Genomic DNA, 16,904 nt, shown 5'->3' with positions numbered 1-16,904 from the left:
TGAAGAATAATATGGTTCAGCTTGATTACAAGGATAGTGTCTTCAGAAACCAGGGCTTAGAATTCATTTCAGTTCACACAAACTGTTTATTTTTCTGGGATCAGTTCACACAAATGTAGATTTATTCAGAGACCCAAAATGTGAGATTTAAAGGTGAGAACACATCTTCAAGTGGGTGTAGAACATGTAGCCAAAATACAAAAAGGAAGAAAAAAAAGAAGTTTGCAGTGTCACGCAGGATACTGAGCTCTTAAAATCAGCTTCTTATTGTGTTCTACATCACTCAGACAATATGCAATATGAATGAGCTAATTTCAAATGCAGCTACCATTTGAATGCAGTCACAACTCTTAATAAATATCCTGAGTCGGGAGTTCATTTAGGATCGATACTTAAATTTAAACACTGCAATGCTTTAAAACATGGACAAAATAAATATGCATGGATCAGTGTAAACACAAACGTTTGCACTCCCGTGTAAACACATGTGTGCAAACGATTTGTGACATCATCATGTTGAGTTCCTTCTCCTTTTATGGATCTCAGTGGACTCGACACATTTAAATTCACCCTAACTCATCTGCTTCTCTTTATATCTCCATCAGCATAAAATTACAAAGGCAAATCAACAGGAAATAATGACTTATCTGGATTTAACTCATTAGTAAACAAGAATCGTACATGTCTCTGTTACTTTGTACATTCACTACCACACAGTTCAATCACAGGCAAATCTTTCATACAAAATTCAAATATAAAATTTGAGAAATATTCTGAAAAAGCAGTAGTGCCTCCTTGAACTGTCAGTATCAGCAGTCTGGGCAACCTCTTCTTGAGGAGGGTAGTTTCAGTTTAGTGAAGCTACTTCAATTTTGCCAGGCGAAAACGGCATCTTCTACCTGTTGATTCCCAGTTTCCTCTGGAAGGCGTTCCCGTCTCCCTTGGTGGCCTGCTACGGGATGAGTGGATGGTTTACAGTGAGGTGCAGTGTTCGTTTGGTTTGTTCATTTCACAAAGTTACAGCTGAAAGTTTCTTTTACCTTGTTGATGTCTTTGTGTTTTTCTCGGCTGACGATCTCCTCTATGATCTCTCCCTCTCCTCTCACCAATCTAGAGGAAAAGTAGAAGAAGATAAAAAATGAGTGGGGGAATTGTTCCTGTAAAGACTTGCGCTATGGATTGGAGAGTGTGCTCCGTAGCGCTGCCTCACCTGGTCCGCCCCGTTTCAGGGTCCACCACCCTGCGGATCACACTCTGCCTGGCCTCGTACTCCTCTTTGGTGAGAGGCCTCTTGGTGGAGAGCCGGGCCTTCTGCTCGTCTGTCATGACTGCAGAGAAAAACAAAAACTTAATGTACTACACCCGACTCGTCCTGTTTCTCACCAACAGAGGTTCTTAAGAAAACAGGTCTGAGCAAAGTGAGGAAATAAATAACCAGACCATGTTTCTCCCACTGGTCATATTAGCTCTTAGATGTTATAAAATTGTCAGCCATCTGAGATCTTGCTTTACCATTTACACCTCAGTATCTACCCCTTTAATATCTGCGGTTGTAGTGGTCCACTGTGGGCCATCTCATAAATGTATAAGGAAGACTGCTTCATCACAAATGCTGGTTTTTATATCATTTTTGCCTCAATGTGATTGAGTGCCTAAAATAAGGTGGGGGGTGGGGTTGGGGGGTTGCATGTCTGTGCCCAGGGGCCCATGTTCTCATAATCCACCCATGCATTTCGGTGTATTTGCTAGTCCCTTTAAAACCCAGAGTGAAGTAATGTGATGTCCCACCAGGTCCGAGCTCCACCGCCCCCTCATCACTCTGCCACACCTCCAGGTAAGAGGGACGTCTCTCTGCCGGAACAGTGGACGGCAGCACCTCCGTCTTCTTCTTCTCCTTCTTCTTCAGCTTCTCTTTCTTCTTTTTCTCCTTTTTCCTCTGTTTCTTCAGCTTTGCCTTTTTCTTCTTCAGTTTCTTTTTCTTGGTTTTACTTTTCTTCCTCTTTGCCCTGTCATCATTCGACGAGGATGAAGATGACGAGGAGGAAGAGGAGGATGAAGAAGAAGAAGAAGAGCTTCTTCTGCGCTTCTTTCTGTGAGTTTTCACATCTGAGGGAGAAACAGAAGAAGTTAATCATTTTCTTTGATAATAACAATTTTGCAAACCTGCTCAAAGCTGCTCATTTCAAGTCCCAACCTTGGTTCTTGTGTGTCCCTTTCTTTGACGATCTGCTCCGACTCCTGCTGCTGGACGAAGAAGACGATGGCGAAGAAGAGGAGGACCGTCTCCGTTTCTTCTTCTTCTTCTCTCTGTCCGCTCTGTCAGGTGATCTGCTGCGATCCATCGCCAAATAAACCAAACGAAGAGAAATCCCCGCTGAAAAGTTGGTTGTAGATCATAAAAAGTAGCGACGGGGCTTCGGCAGCCATAGAGGACTGGCTTTCTTTTCGTTTACGGAAGTGTGCTCGTCTTCAATTTCCTGCCGTCGGGGAACACATTATTATGGTTCCTAGTTCCTACTTTGAGTAAGAATTTGCCCACAGGGGTGGAAGAAGTACTCAGATCGTTTATTTAAGTAAATGCAACAATAAACTAATTTAGAAATATAAGTAAAAACCAGTTATATTCTTAATACTTTACAATGTTATTCAAGTAAAGATACAGCATTAGCATCAAAATGTACTTAAAGTACCAAAAGGCACAAAGGTAATTGAAAATAGGTCCAAATGGAGCAGATTGCAGGTGTCTATTCAACATATCTCATGCAGTGATTCATCAGCGGGTTAGGGTACGGGACAGGGGCAGTGGATTAGATCTGTTGATTTGGTCTGATGGCCTGAGGAGAAAAGCTGTCCCTCAGCCTGGAGATCCCACATTTCACATTTCTGTATCACCTTCCTGAGATCATAGGTGTGACAACCCTGTGTTGGGGGTGGGTGGAGCCTTTGATGATGCTGCAGGTACTTCTCTGGACTTTCCGGTCGTAAATGTCCTGCAGAGATGGTAGAAGCACACTGACGAACTTCTCAGCAGTCTTTACTACTCCACGGTGCACGACTGTGCTGCTCCCATACGACACAGTGATCTCTTCTTCTCTTCTCCTCTCTGTGTAGAAGCTCCTGTACAGCTGCCGAGAATCCTCTGTGACATGTTGAATTCTTTCAGTCTCTCTAAAAAATACAGCTGCTGGTGTGCTTTCATGATCAACTGGGTTGTGTTACATGTCCAGGTGAGGTCATCACTGATGCTGACCCACAGGAATTTAAACCTGGTGACCGTCTCCACCTAAGACTCATGGATTTCCAGCGGTTGATGAGGTCTCCTCTCCTTCCTCATGTCTATTATGATCTCCTTAGTCTTATCTGTGCTGAGAGAGAGGTTGTTGTTGTCACACAATACACACCAGACCTCTCCCCCCTATGCCGTTTCGTCACCCCCAGTGATCAGACCAATGACTGTGGTGTCATCCGTAAATTTCAGGATTGTGGTGTCCTTGCGTAAGGCAATACTGTCATAGGTGAACAGTGTGTAGAGCATGAGGCTGAGGACACGTCCCTGTGGGGTTCCAGTGTCCATTATCACATTATTTGAGGTCAGATTTCCAATTCTGTGGCAGTCTGCCAGTGTGTGGGGTTCAGACCGAGGTTGTTTGTTGGCTGTTTATTCCCACAGCACCAAAAGAAAAAAGAGACAAAGGCCAGTGCAGCTGCTTATCATGAGGTTGGATGAGGACAACATTAAGGTGACCTAAAAAAAAAAGAAAAAAGGTCACTGGGGATTATCAAAAGAATCTGACAAATTGTGTGAAGGGTGAAAGTTTGTCCCCAAAATAGTTCAAAGTTCAAAGATATTTAGATTGCACTATTCATTGAGTATTGTCATCCATGTCAAGCAGAAGTGGGTCAGTGAGTTGAAGGAATGGAGTTATATAACTGTGGGTAATCTTTTTTTGATAGGGGTCTAAAGAGACAGTCAGTTTGTGAGCCAGGATATGATTTGAAAAAGACAGGGATAGATGGTTATTTTATACTGATGCTACGAGACCATTATTTATAATGATAGTGCCTGAGAAGTGAGTGAGATCATCAATAACTCACAAGACAAGGAAGACACAGACAGCAGCAATGTGAGAACATATTTGTAATATTTATTTCAAAGTTTTTACAAAGGCAATTGTGAATCTTTAAAGCTTGTATATTGATAAACATACTTGTTCCTGATGATGTTAGCCCTTTTCACTCTTGACACATAAGGCTAAACTATCTGAAAAAAAAAACAAAAACAGGCCTCAGTTGTTTTGCTTTAACTGCTCACCAGCTTTGAGTTAAACACTGTAACATGGCTCCATTCATGTTCAAATATTATCCTATTGTAGTAATAAATAAAACAACCTCTCAAGATTCTTTAAAACTCCCCAAATCCCACAGAAATACATTGCAAATGATAAATACTGAGAACCCTGTTACATAAAACATGCAGCAGCATGAGTGAATGTAACAGTCTAAACACGGCTGGACTTGAAGTTAGGAAAGGTTAAAGATGTCAGCAGCAAAAGAGGCTTAAAGCTATCATCTTCCCAGTCCATGTGCAAGGGGAGCTCATCAGGTTGCTCCGAGTAAAAAATGAGGGGGTGGGTGGTAGTGTTGGAGTGGGTGGAATGTGTCACTGTTGCTGGGATTTGCGCCAGGCCATTAAGACGCAGCCGCCATGCGGATCCTCTCTGGCGGATACAGCAGAACGTTCTTAGCTGCTTTGATAGTGTTCTTCATGAGCATCGCCACAGTCATGGGTCCCACACCTCCAGGCACTGGAGTGATGAAGCCTGCCTTCTGTCTCACGCCTGAATACAGACAGAAAAAGATCCACGTTAACTGACATCTGAGACACCAAGTAATTTCCCTGCAGAAATGTATAAATGTCCAGCCCTACCTTCAAAATCCACGTCTCCAACCAGTCTGTTCTTTCCACTGACCGGGTCCTGCACTCTGTTTATTCCAACATCAATCACTGCTGCGCCTTCTTTGATCATGTCCGCAGTGATGAGGTTTGGAATCCCTAATAGTTCAGCAACGCAGTACAGTTAGACAACAGAAAACATCTCAATCGACTTGACAGTGATAAGCTTCAGACAGTTCAGTCATAGTCAGATACAGGCAGACAGAAAGTGGCACAAACCTGCAGCAGCCACGATGATATCAGCGATTTTAGTGTGTTGGCAAAGTTGCTCCTTTGGAGTGTAACGGTGAGAAATGGTGACCGTGGCATCACCTGCAACAAAACTATGGTTTAGTATGTATGCTTAACGCTCTCTCCTCATACAGATCTCAGTATCATATGCAGTAAACCCACACATACACCGTGACCTACCCCCAGGCCTCTCGTGACGGCCGTCTGTATGCAGTAACATGGCGATGGGCATGCCCACATTCTTGGAGCGTCCTGCAACCACGACATTCTTCCCAAGAGTAGGAATACCTGAAAGACCAGAATTTTGATATTTATTTTAGACTGTTTGTTCAGCAGCATTTTAACCCTTAGAGCAAGTTAAATGGTCTCTCCTGTTACCTGTGCGTTTAATCATTTCCCAGACTCCCCAGGGAGTGGCGGGGAGCATGGTGGACTGATCCAGGCACATGCGACCCACATTGACTACATGGAAACCGTCCACGTCCTTGGTAGGGGAAACTGCATTACAGACTGTGCGCTCATCGATGTGGTCTGTCAGAAAATAAAGACAACAAAGTTACAGTCAGGACAACTGCACGTCAAACATTGTGTTCAAAAAAACAGACGAGCTTGTAAAAGTTTACAAATGCAACCTATGAGAAAATCCAGACAGACTGACCTGTACTTGCACTCAGATTTAATATTTAACCATGACACAAAGCAGCCTGACTCGCTATACTCATTGTCAGTCTTTCTATTCCGCTGTTCCAGTCTCTCTGTACCTGGCAGAGGCAGTTGGACCAGCAGGCCGTCCACACGATGGTCTGTGTTGAGTTTGTAGATCAGGTCCAATAACTCCTCCTCAGTGATGTCTGAATGCTTGAGAATCGTCTCACTAGAGATTCCTGTGTGAGGTTGAAGTGAGAAAACGGCTTAAAGCGCAAGGAAGCATTTGTTCTTTTGCGTTTTTTAGTGTATGATCATTGTGTTTACATGAGGATTGTGCATGTCTGTCACTTACCAACATCCGCTGCAGCGCGTGTCTTGTTCAGGACGTAGGAGTGGCTGGCTGGGTTGTCTCCTACGAGAATCACACTCAGATGGGGTCTCCTGTGGCCGGCTAAAACCCATTTCTCCACGTCGGCCCGGGCCTCCTCCCGAATCTGCCGTGCTAGTTTCTTTCCTGAGATGACCACCGCCTCCTGTCTGAGAGTTAGTGTAAATGCAGAAACACCCGGGTCAGAGGAAAAATAATCAACACATTACGTATTAACAAACTGTCGTTCTGCTGTTATTCAGACAAAGAAATAAGGGCTCAATTTGTGCAAGGGTGCAACTTATGATTTTTCTCAATCAACGTGATCCCCAGCGATTTAAAAAAAAAAAAAAAAAAAAAAAAAAAAAATCACACAAAACAAAGAAAACTGAGCAAATTGTTTCGGATACTTTTCTAAAGCTTTAACCAGCTAAATTTCTGTATTTAACCAAAAATAAAGGGAAAATAAAGTTACATCAAGATAACTGTAAATAACTTTAACATTCCTTCAGCTTAATTATTTGAATAATATGTATAGTACTTTGCTAAATCCACATCTGCTGGACGTAGTCCTTTTGATTGCCTTTGAACAGGGAAACTTTTGACACCAGAAACTTGTAATCAATGTCAAACATTCACCCTGGGCAAGCACCAATTCTAGACTCTAAAATTAGAGGCTGCAGCTCTGCACCTGACTGAGCCATATGTTTTATCAGCACTTGTACTGTAGTGTTACAATGTTTTGAGTCCCAGGGTTGGTGTAAAGAAAAACAAGAGGAAGGAAGAGCATCTTTTATGAGGACTGGTTAAATGTGATGCACGGGATTCGTTATTATGATTATATGGACAGGGTGGAGCCGTCGTGCTGCTTTTTCCAAACAAAAGCGCCAAGATGGTTTTCTGTTATATAACAACAATAACAGAAAGCAGTTAGTTAATAATTGAAGAGTAATGAGCCATCAACAGTGATGTAACAATCCCTTTCATTGTGCCATAACTAATTAAACCTCACAGAAAAGTATCACATCTTTGGGGAAAATGGAGTGAGGCCAAGGGGCTAGTGTACCAGGTCCCAGAGAAAAATGTGTCAGGATTTTAGAGCAGCAAACTGCTCTTTAACCTCCTTTGAATTTAAATACAAAACTGGTCGACTGAGGAAAAAATCTCTCTTTTCAGATGTATGGCCACATATCCGTGATCCGCCTCAGAAGGAAGTTGTCTTTTGTAGGGTTTTCTTCTTCTGTTATGTTTTTTCTGGGGTATTTTATTCTTCTGTATATGTTATTAGTTGCTGTGTGCATTTTAAAATAAAGCATGTTAAGTTTATCTGTAATGATTATGTTCTATGTAAATAAAATGACCTTGCTGTTGTCTCAAAATAATATTTTCTACCAGATCTAATTTATGAAGTCTTTAAATTAGAATATATGCGGTAATAAATCATGCACAACGTGTCATGCTTTAGATTATCTATCTTGTGACTCTGGGGCTGCAGATCATGTGCAGACACCACACGAGATTTGGGTTTTTGAGACATTATTTCATTAAATGTATCTCAGTCACGCTGCACTCAGCACGTTTCCAATCAATACCTGCACGGGATGCTGCACAGAGACGTTATCATCCCTTAATTAATACATTTTCAAACATTTTAAATCATTTCATATCATCCAGGGCATAACAGTTACAATGCATATGCATGTTATTTCCCTGTGTAGAGATCAGCCCCTCGGTCTCCAGCTGAAACCTGGCTCCTCAATCCACAGGGTGCAAGCGTTCAGACCGATTTCATCAGCCAGTTTCCTCGCAATGTTACCGGCGTACCGCTAGGGGCGCGCCTAAATGTGACCATCTGCGGACATTTAGTACTAGTACAACACAATCAAACAGAACCACGTAATAACACGCACGGCTTTATTCATGTACACACAATAGTAGACAAGGGTTGGATTTGTATCCAATAATCGCAAACCTATCTTCCCACGGTGGAAAGAGAAGCGCCGAGCACGTCGTAAAAGTGGAACGTGTAATACCATAACACTTCTGGTGAAATGTACCCAGTGAAATCAGGTTTCAGAGCTGCTGGTCGCACTCACCTCAGGGCGGACGTGTGCAGTTTACAGACTTGATGCTGGGAGTGTTGGCACAGTTTCGTGAGAGTCCTGAGCGCTGCCATTCTTGCCGGCTGAGAGAAGCAGGGACACCACGGCCGATTACGATTACGAAATACTACCACACCACCACCACCACCCGGGCTGACAGAGAGATGTCTGTGAGGAGGGAAGAGGAGCAGAGAGGCTTTAAAGCCCTGCCCCCTCCACGCATGGTGCCTGCGTCACTGTTATCTGCTGCCACACCTCTACTGCACACATATACATTACTGTAAGTTTCCACTGATATAAACTGGGCCCACCGCAGCGGGGAGGTCTGTCTGACTGACACGGTCTAATACCTAGCAAATATATCTATTTATCACACACACACACACACACACACACACACACACACACACACACACACACACACACACACACACACACACACACACACAACACGTACACAAACGCGTGCGCACACACACACACCAACATTACACCAGTACAGAAGCAGTATCAGCTAAACATAAAAAAAAGTAAAAGTAGTAATTGTGCAGACAGAATGGTTCATGACAGTTTTTCAACAACACTTTAATGTGCGAGTGAAGTATTAGGTAGATTAAATTAAAATACTATTTAAATAAAATATCAGGGTCTCTGAGTCTGAGTTGATTTGCACCAAGGTAACCTCTAAAGTGTGTGAGAAGTGTACTGATGGATACAAAGTCTTAGATTTGCTAAAAGTTGTAAGGGTATAGCGGTACTTCAGGGAGTGGTAGTAGCTACATGCTGACGGCAGGGGGCGACAGTCTGCCCGCTGAGCTTCTACTGAGAGCCGATAGAGGAAGAATCACCGTGGGTGCAGTTCATGTTAGCCTGAACGTTACTGTTAGCAGGCAGCGCTGATAAGTGATTTCGTTGTGTGTAATTATAAAACAAGTTTCTTTTTACTAAACCAGGATTAAGAGTTGTAACCGAGGCTCTCCAACGACTGTTTCGCCAAGATGAGCTTCCTGTTGTAAGTAAAGTTGGTAGTCGCTTGATAAGTTGCAGCCGGAGCTTGCGGTTAACGTTAGCTACGCTTCTACGAAGTTCCACCAAGGGAAGTAACTATTAAAATAAGACACCGTTACAGAAAACAGGGCAGCTAACTAACAAGTCAGGGTCACATTTAAACCGACCTGTCTTACGTAGGGTTATCATTCGTCGTCGCAACAATATCTGTGAACTGTATTTATTTATAGTTTTCAGCACTGGCCAACTATAACTTTTTAACTGGGTTAGTTACGTGCTAACTTGGCTAGCCTGGTGATAGCTCACATTAGGTTTGCCAACTTAGCTTATATTATTACTTTTTACTCAGATAAGATTAGGCGTGGTAATATCAGTCATGATCCACACCTTTGCTGTGTTTACCTCGCGGAGAGGTTATTAAATGCCGAGCGATGAAATTAACTGTTCCGTTGTTTACAGTGACACTGTGATACTGTCGCATTTCCTGTCTCTTAGACCAAGAGGGGCATCACCTTTTACACTTCTTCTACATGACAGATTATACAGTCATTCTTCTGTCACACTACGGTCCAAAACAAGGCTTGAACGTTGACATGAAAAAATGTGGCAGCCAAGCATCAAGTTCATAGATAAGCTTCCTGCAGCTGCTGATTAGATCAGACAGGAAGGATCATCACACGTAAAGGCCCAAGTGGAGCATCTACTCCTACCCAAGCCATTTAAAAATCTCACTGTCTTGTGTACAGACAGTTGCTCAGCTCCACTTATATCTGTGTCTTTGCAGTGGCAGTCGCTCATCTAAGACCTTCAAGCCGAAGAAGAACATCCCGGAGGGCTCCCACCAGTATGAGCTGCTGAAACATGCTGAAGCAACACTGGGCAGTGGGAACCTGAGGCAGGCTGTCATGCTGCCAGAGGGAGAGGATCTCAATGAGTGGATTGCTGTCAACAGTGAGTTGATGATTACAATTGACATATTTATAGGCAACATCACTCAGTACACAAACTACCAACTCCCAAGATGAGCATTTGCATCTCTTAGATGTATGAGAATAGCGGTACGGTCATACAAACACACACAGCTGGAACATTGGTAAATTATTCGCAGCAGCATCAAGATTGTTTAGAAAGTAGACATCTTTGGTAACTGCAGACTTACATAAAACTAAAAGTAAGGGCCAGTGTACCTAAAATATGGAATGTTTTGATTTGTGTCTTTTCAATAAGAATAGAAATATTGAGAGAGTTTGTTTAAATGCAGCATATATACAGGATATGTAAAAATGTGGATGTATTCACATCACCAGTTTTTCAGGACAGCATACATATGCATTAGGTTGGGAAAGCAACTGGATGCCTTATTAAATATAATAATTTATGGTTGTAGATAACTCAAATACAGATCATAAACTGTTAAGAGTATTAGTATTATTTCATTATTGTTATAAACATAACAAAAATGGAGAACAAAAAAGGACAATTTACCCTTTCTTTCAGCGGTGGACTTCTTCAACCAGATCAACATGCTGTACGGCACCATCACCGAGTTCTGCACTGAGACCAGCTGCTCTGTGATGTCTGCTGGGCCAAGGTAACAGCAAACAGTGTCCTTGTTATTCATGCAGCTTCTTTTGAGCTCACAACTTCTATTAGGCCCTTTTTTTTTCTTTTTTTTTTACAGAAGACATTTTGACATGTCATAGTGGGAAAAGCTATTAAAGGTACTGGTATTTTACATGCTGGTTGACTGTCACATGGTCAAAGTTTACTGGGACACTTGAATAGAACAGAGCCATCATTAATTTTATTAGTAGCACGTGTGTCTACAATGACAAGTCCAAACGTCTGCTGTGAAAAGACCTATTGTACATACACTGCCAGTAAAAAAGTTAGTTAGTTACTTTTTTGATATTTAGTTATTTGTTTTTTTTTTATGTGTACTTTATTTATTCGTTGTAAGCTGGTAACAGCTCAAAAAGTGGTGAAATGTGTCAAAGGAAAAGTTGTGGCTGATCTAAGTGTTTACGTAATTGTAGGAAAGAAGGAACTTCATAGTCAGCTGAGACACAAGATGTGTCACACTAAGCTCAAGTGCTTTAAAGAACATTATAAGCACAAATAACAACAATAATCAATTATAAACGATTTGTGGTTCAAGACACAAGGCTTCATAAAAAACACCTGCTATTAAAGGCACAATAAGCATTTATCAGTAATTATGGGGTGTATTAGTTTATTAATAAGCTATGAGAGAGACCTGTTATAGTGTTTTAATAATGATGAATCCTTTTTTAATCCAATCCCCCTAGTAAATTTCATCCAGTACAATCCTTGTACTGGATGAAACTTACTATCTGATTAAAGTCACTTAGTAAATAACAGTGAAGTTTAAGTAAATTCTGACTAAATTTATGAAATATTTTTGAGGCCTCTTCTGCTTTAGAGAACCGACAGTAGACAGCCATCAGGAAATGAGAGAGAGATGCAACAAAGGCCCCCAGCTTGTATTGAGTTAGACTGGACCGAAATTAATTAGAACAACTGAAGTGAAGCTTTGTGACCTCGGGGTTTCTATTACATTACATTGAAGTCAGAATCACACTCGCTATAGAGTGTAGTTGATGAAACAGAATTTGACCTTTAGGCTAGGATTTGGAAATAATGTGAATAAAAGAACAAAGCCATAGAGCCAGATTTTTAATGTTTGAGACGGTTTAAGTAAATGAAATGTATGATCTGAATGTCACATGAGGAAAACAGGAATTAAACTTTGCATGTGGTCCCTTTAGAAACTGTTTAGTTAGAATCTAGATTTGGCACTTCCTCAATCCTCTCTCCTGCCAAGACTGTGTACAGTCTGTAATCAGGAGGAAGAGACCGGGGTTTACTTCCTGTTGACATAGAGGCCAGCGACGATATGACTGTAAATACTTTTGCATTTCCCACTCCTGCTCTGTTTTTTAGATTATATACTACCGAATGATGTTTTCATATACTTACGGAAAGGCAGAATGAGTGCATGTATATTTTAACTAATGAATTAATTCAGTAATGTGTGAGAGGTGGCAATTAATTGTGCTCATTCTCTGTAGATATGAGTATCACTGGGCTGACGGCACCAATATTAAGAAGCCCATCAAATGCTCTGCGCCCAAGTACATCGACTACCTGATGACCTGGGTGCAGGATCAGTTGGATGATGAGACACTTTTCCCCTCCAAGATTGGTGAGTTTTGATTCTTGCCGATACAGATTTTTTATTTTTAGCAATTTAAGCTTTTAGTGATGATATTGATTGTAGTTTTTAGCATGTTATCATCATGAATTGAGAAACTTTTCTGTGCCTTTTAGCATTTTTTTTCTAAAAATCTCTTATGTTGTGATATGGGTGAGTAATAGCCATTCGGGGTGTATTTTTCCAGAGTACTTACTGTAAAATCAGTGTTTGACTTTTTTTGATTTAGTTGTCTCTACTTTGACATTTTACATATGCAATGAAGAATGTGTAGTCAATAAGCTGACTTTCAGCTCTAATAGTGTCTGATGTTGTTCACATCCCGAACAGTGTAGGCCTTACAGCTGGTTTTATGCATAGTCAGCTAATTTTAGAACAGTGAAGCAGGACAGCAACCCTAAACATACAGACAAGGCAAAGCAGTGTAATTTTATTTCCAGTCACCTGATTTCAGTTCAACTGATCATGTGTTTCACATGAAGGCCAGACTGGCTGCAGTCATTCTCCGATCTAGGGTTCAAAGAGTTGAGGTTCACAATAAGACATGCTCTTCTCTTGACATTACCATTTTCCAACTCTGTCGTACAGGAGTTCCCTTTCCCAAGAACTTCATGTCTGTGGCCAAAACCATCCTGAAGCGTCTGTTCAGGGTTTACGCTCACATCTACCATCAACATTTTGACTCTGTGATGCAGCTGCAGGAGGAGGCCCATCTCAACACCTCCTTCAAGCACTTCATTTTCTTTGTTCAGGTGAGATCTCACAACAATATACAATAAGCACTGATGTGCATCTAAAGCCCCCCATTCAGACATATAGTGGAATCCATATACAGTGGGCTCCAAAAAACCTGAGACCCCTTTCCCAGATGTTGTTTGAAAAGTCCTGAGTCATTTTTCTTTAAAAATTGCTCTGGCAATCTGTCTGCGGAGGAAGCTGTAACATTTCTGTAATATTTTCAATAAGGGTGAAGTGTGAATTTAAACAGTCACACAGATGAAAGCATCAACAAGATAATGACAACCAAACCAGTCAAACTGGGACTGATTGCTGCAACAGTACCATCATGTTTGAATAGTCAGCATATATCTTTTCCATAACAGAGACCTACTGTATGCATGAAAGCCAAAAACCATTATTCTACACAATATCTCTCTACATAATATGTAACATTATGTAGAGAGCCCTTCAGCAGCTCGTAGAGCTCTGCATCTCAGATAAGCCAGTATTGGCTCCACGGTCAGACTCAGAAAAGAAATTCAGCTTTGGACCTATCCGCTGGGTCAGGCCCACAAGAATGACACAAATGGAGCCTGTGAAAACTCAATATTCATAGATGTTTTGATGATCCACCAGCTAATTGGGATTTGAGCTGGTAGTCCCCATGGCCAGTCCTCCTGTGCTCTGTCTTAACCTCTATCTTTGTTAGTGGCAAAAAACGGTTTCAATAGCGGGGGAAATTCTGGAAGGTCGCTTTCACCTGAACACTGCACTGTGCACAACGCAGTGTCTGGTCGTTCACTGTGTGTCTTTATAAATGCGAGGAGGGCCAACATTTATAACAATTTGTTTGTTTTTTGTCTTGTAGGAGTTCAACCTTATCGACAGGCGAGAGCTTGCTCCTCTGCAGGACTTGATTGAGAAGCTTGGATCTAAGGACAGATAGACATTTCATCACATATCTCATTTTTTTTAACAGTTTCCTTTTCTCCTTTGTCCCTCTTTGTGACCTCTGCTACCTCTATGACTTCTAGTCTCAACTCTTCAAATCTGTGCCTTCTTCCTTTCATTTCCTGAATGTTTGTACTGTATTTTTCCTTTTATTCCTTCTGTTGTCTTTTTATGCTGTCTTTGAGCCTTTTTCCATTTTGCCACTCTAGATCTAAAATAGTGTAGTGTAGTAAAAATATTTTCACAGGACTGTGTGGTTAACGACTCTGTAAGAGCAACCTACTGAATTTTATATTGGACCAAGGACATTTGGAAGTTAAAGTGAAAACCAGCTTTTTTTCCTAAAACTTTTTAGTTATTGATAGATAGGCTATTTTCTTTTTTTTAACTTTTAGCTATTGCAATTGCATTGACTGACCAAATATCCCAATCTTAGATTTTTTTTTAAATGTCTGTCATTAGTGTACAATGCAGAGTAACAGGAAAGATGGCAAGAAAAGTAGTGACATGAAACAGGTCTTGGGTGGATTTTTCACCCATGACAATACAAGGGTGGAAGGTGTTTTCAGTCTAACATGAAGGCAGGCGGAAAAATGCATAGCATATAGCTCTGTGTCACAAGCTGGTTGATACAGTGAATGTGATATCCCTCATATGTTAACATGCTTCCGATTGATATGCTCTTCGACACAATTACGTGTTGTGTGAGATGTCTTTGTTCTTGCCCCACAAAAAGGCCACCACTAGCTACATTATAGGTATTTCAATTTGGTCATGCAATATTGTTTTTTGCACATTTTTTGGCTATTTTCTTAATTAAAATAGTAAAATACGAGATAAAGTGCTTACAATGATGTTTTTAATCTGCTTTATAGTTATATTAATAGCCACTTAAAACTAGTATAATGACTTTATATTGGAGTTGTATAGTAGAAATAATCCTATCAACAGCAAAAGTAGCCTAATGTGAATTTTTAGTTTTACTGTCATTTCAGTTCATTTCTGTGGTGCCGATTAATTGTGGAACTCTTCGTGTTTGTTCTTTCAATGCTGGTACTTTTTTTTTTTACCAAATATTTTTCCCCTGGATTGGAAAATGGAATAATAACTATTGCACCTGTGAACGATAAGGATGAGTGACCTGAGATGTATGTAGTTTTTCGACGAGAGAAGCCTTCATTACTCTTGGTGCATGTATAATTATCATGGTCATTTCCTCTGCTTAACTCAGGCTCCAACAGCAGGGCTGTTTGTATTGCCATCCTTTTAAAAACAGATGCAGCTAGTATTTCTGATTAATGTCTTGTTTGGCAAAGATTGAACAAGGGAATTGGTCCATAACCTATTTCATGTTGTGTCTAAATTCATATCAGACAATCATGTAAGCAATTAAGAGCTGTTAGATTCCTTGAAAGCATCACGAGGAACCAGCCAATGGGTCTAGATGCAGTAGAGTATTCATTTTTAAAATTACCACTTTGTAAGAAAGACTGTTCCCAAGCGTTGTTGAAAGTTGTTCAATAATGTAAAAAAATATGTGTAATTCACTGATTTATCTACTTTTAGGCCCTCATGTTGCTTGGTAAAAAAATCAAGCCAGCATCAATTATGTTACTCATTTATGGGCATATCAATATATTTTGCAGGACTGATTTATTTTACAGACTTTATTTGAATATATAATTAGTACTTTCTTTCAGTCTACTCACGTTTTTGAAATGTATTGCTTTTTCTCACAATTTTGTTTTTAAACATGTGGCATGGAGTTACATTTCATATTACATCATAAAATAAATTGTTGACTCAACCTTTTTAAATAAGGAACAAGGGCTCGGAAATGAATTAAAAGTTTTATATATTTACGATAATGGTCCAATCATTGTGTGGTCATTTTGACTTGGAGGAGGTGCAAGGATGTAAAGTATATACTGCGTCCAAACATTTGCTGTAAATAATATCAGTGTTTTATCTGAACAAAACTGTGCCTTACAAAAATGAAAATGTCTGACATTGACAGTATTGGTAGATCAAAAACTCAATAAACACTGAAAGGACAACACGCTGTGTTGATTTTCATTTTGTGTATACTGAATGTCTGGAAGACTCTGCAGCCTTGTGCGATAGAGATTTATGGATCAATAGTGAAGAATTAATTTTTACAACCCCTGAGTTTCCTTTTGCAAAATAAATGAATAAATAAATAATAATAATAGCATTGATACCTTGTTTTTGAAGCCTGTTTAAATAAATATTTTATATTTGTATTATATGCTGAATGGACATCGGTACAAAAGAATGCAAACTTCTTGTGATGATTAACATTTGTGAAAAATGCATGTGATTGGCCAAAATTTCAATTGATAGGGTTACTTCTGTGATTATCGACAACAAATAGTATAGTAACCGTCTTTATAGTCCTTATAATACATGTATTTGTGAATAATCGATAATCGAAGTTAAAAGTGTTGTCACCCGAGACGGTTTGACAGGCGCACGCTGCTTATTTAACCAATCAAATTCTAGCCTGTAGAGATTGTACAATTTTTTGCCCTGAGTTTGGACTTACAGTCAGCTTTAACCCTCAACCTCTGCCATAAATACACATCTTACATATTCAGATCACTCTTCTGTTTAGTGTATTTAGACGAAATGCAATATTATAAATTATTGTAAGATTTGGCTTGGCTG

General features: G+C 40.3%; 3 protein-coding genes across 3 annotated transcripts; 1 reads left to right on the top strand and 2 right to left on the bottom strand.

Moving 5' to 3' along the window:
* Positions 1-66: 66 nt before the first annotated feature.
* On the bottom strand, positions 67-2,486 carry arl6ip4 (ADP-ribosylation factor-like 6 interacting protein 4). The gene is made up of 5 exons (XM_056376003.1): positions 2,195-2,486; positions 1,789-2,106; positions 1,211-1,328; positions 1,041-1,110; positions 67-952 (listed from the first exon to the last, which is right to left on the bottom strand). The coding sequence occupies exons 1-5, from the start codon at positions 2,340-2,342 to the stop codon at positions 896-898; spliced, it is 711 nt and encodes a 236-aa protein (XP_056231978.1). The 5' UTR covers positions 2,343-2,486; the 3' UTR covers positions 67-895.
* Positions 2,487-4,123: 1,637 nt separating this feature from the next.
* mthfd2 (methylenetetrahydrofolate dehydrogenase (NADP+ dependent) 2, methenyltetrahydrofolate cyclohydrolase) lies at positions 4,124-8,501 on the bottom strand. The gene is made up of 8 exons (XM_056375999.1): positions 8,297-8,501; positions 6,186-6,370; positions 5,947-6,069; positions 5,564-5,716; positions 5,366-5,473; positions 5,174-5,266; positions 4,928-5,053; positions 4,124-4,838 (listed from the first exon to the last, which is right to left on the bottom strand). Exons 1-8 carry the CDS (start codon positions 8,374-8,376, stop codon positions 4,690-4,692), a joined length of 1,017 nt encoding a protein of 338 aa, XP_056231974.1. The 5' UTR covers positions 8,377-8,501; the 3' UTR covers positions 4,124-4,689.
* A 624-nt stretch (positions 8,502-9,125) lies between these two features.
* mob1a (MOB kinase activator 1A) lies at positions 9,126-16,273 on the top strand. Its single transcript, XM_056377029.1, has 6 exons — positions 9,126-9,314; positions 10,095-10,261; positions 10,808-10,901; positions 12,403-12,536; positions 13,134-13,297; positions 14,134-16,273. Exons 1-6 carry the CDS (start codon positions 9,301-9,303, stop codon positions 14,209-14,211), a joined length of 651 nt encoding a protein of 216 aa, XP_056233004.1. The 5' UTR covers positions 9,126-9,300; the 3' UTR covers positions 14,212-16,273.
* The last annotated feature ends 631 nt before the right edge of the window (positions 16,274-16,904 follow it).

This window comes from Seriola aureovittata, chromosome 5 (assembly GCF_021018895.1).
Source record: "Seriola aureovittata isolate HTS-2021-v1 ecotype China chromosome 5, ASM2101889v1, whole genome shotgun sequence".
Taxonomy (NCBI): domain Eukaryota; kingdom Metazoa; phylum Chordata; class Actinopteri; order Carangiformes; family Carangidae; genus Seriola; species Seriola aureovittata.
The sequence above is the reverse complement of the archived record's forward strand: the minus strand, read 5'-3'. Positions and strand labels throughout refer to the sequence as shown.

Excerpts from the sequence above, each read along its gene's own strand:
- arl6ip4 (XM_056376003.1), bottom strand. The coding sequence starts at position 2,342 with ATGGATCGCAGCAGATCACCTGACAGAGCGGACAGAGAGAAGAAGAAG. Across the intron at positions 2,107-2,194 it reads AGGGACACACAAGAACCAAG|ATGTGAAAACTCACAGAAAG; the intron begins GTTGGGACTTGA and ends TTTCTCCCTCAG. Across the intron at positions 1,329-1,788 it reads GGCGGTGGAGCTCGGACCTG|TCATGACAGACGAGCAGAAG; the intron begins GTGGGACATCAC and ends TTTTCTCTGCAG.
- mthfd2 (XM_056375999.1), bottom strand. The coding sequence starts at position 8,376 with ATGGCAGCGCTCAGGACTCTCACGAAACTGTGCCAACACTCCCAGCAT. Across the intron at positions 5,054-5,173 it reads TATCATCGTGGCTGCTGCAG|GGATTCCAAACCTCATCACT; the intron begins GTTTGTGCCACT and ends CTGAACTATTAG. Across the intron at positions 4,839-4,927 it reads TGGAGACGTGGATTTTGAAG|GCGTGAGACAGAAGGCAGGC; the intron begins GTAGGGCTGGAC and ends GTCTGTATTCAG.
- mob1a (XM_056377029.1), top strand. Across the intron at positions 10,262-10,807 it reads TGAGTGGATTGCTGTCAACA|CGGTGGACTTCTTCAACCAG; the intron begins GTGAGTTGATGA and ends CCTTTCTTTCAG. Across the intron at positions 12,537-13,133 it reads ACTTTTCCCCTCCAAGATTG|GAGTTCCCTTTCCCAAGAAC; the intron begins GTGAGTTTTGAT and ends TCTGTCGTACAG.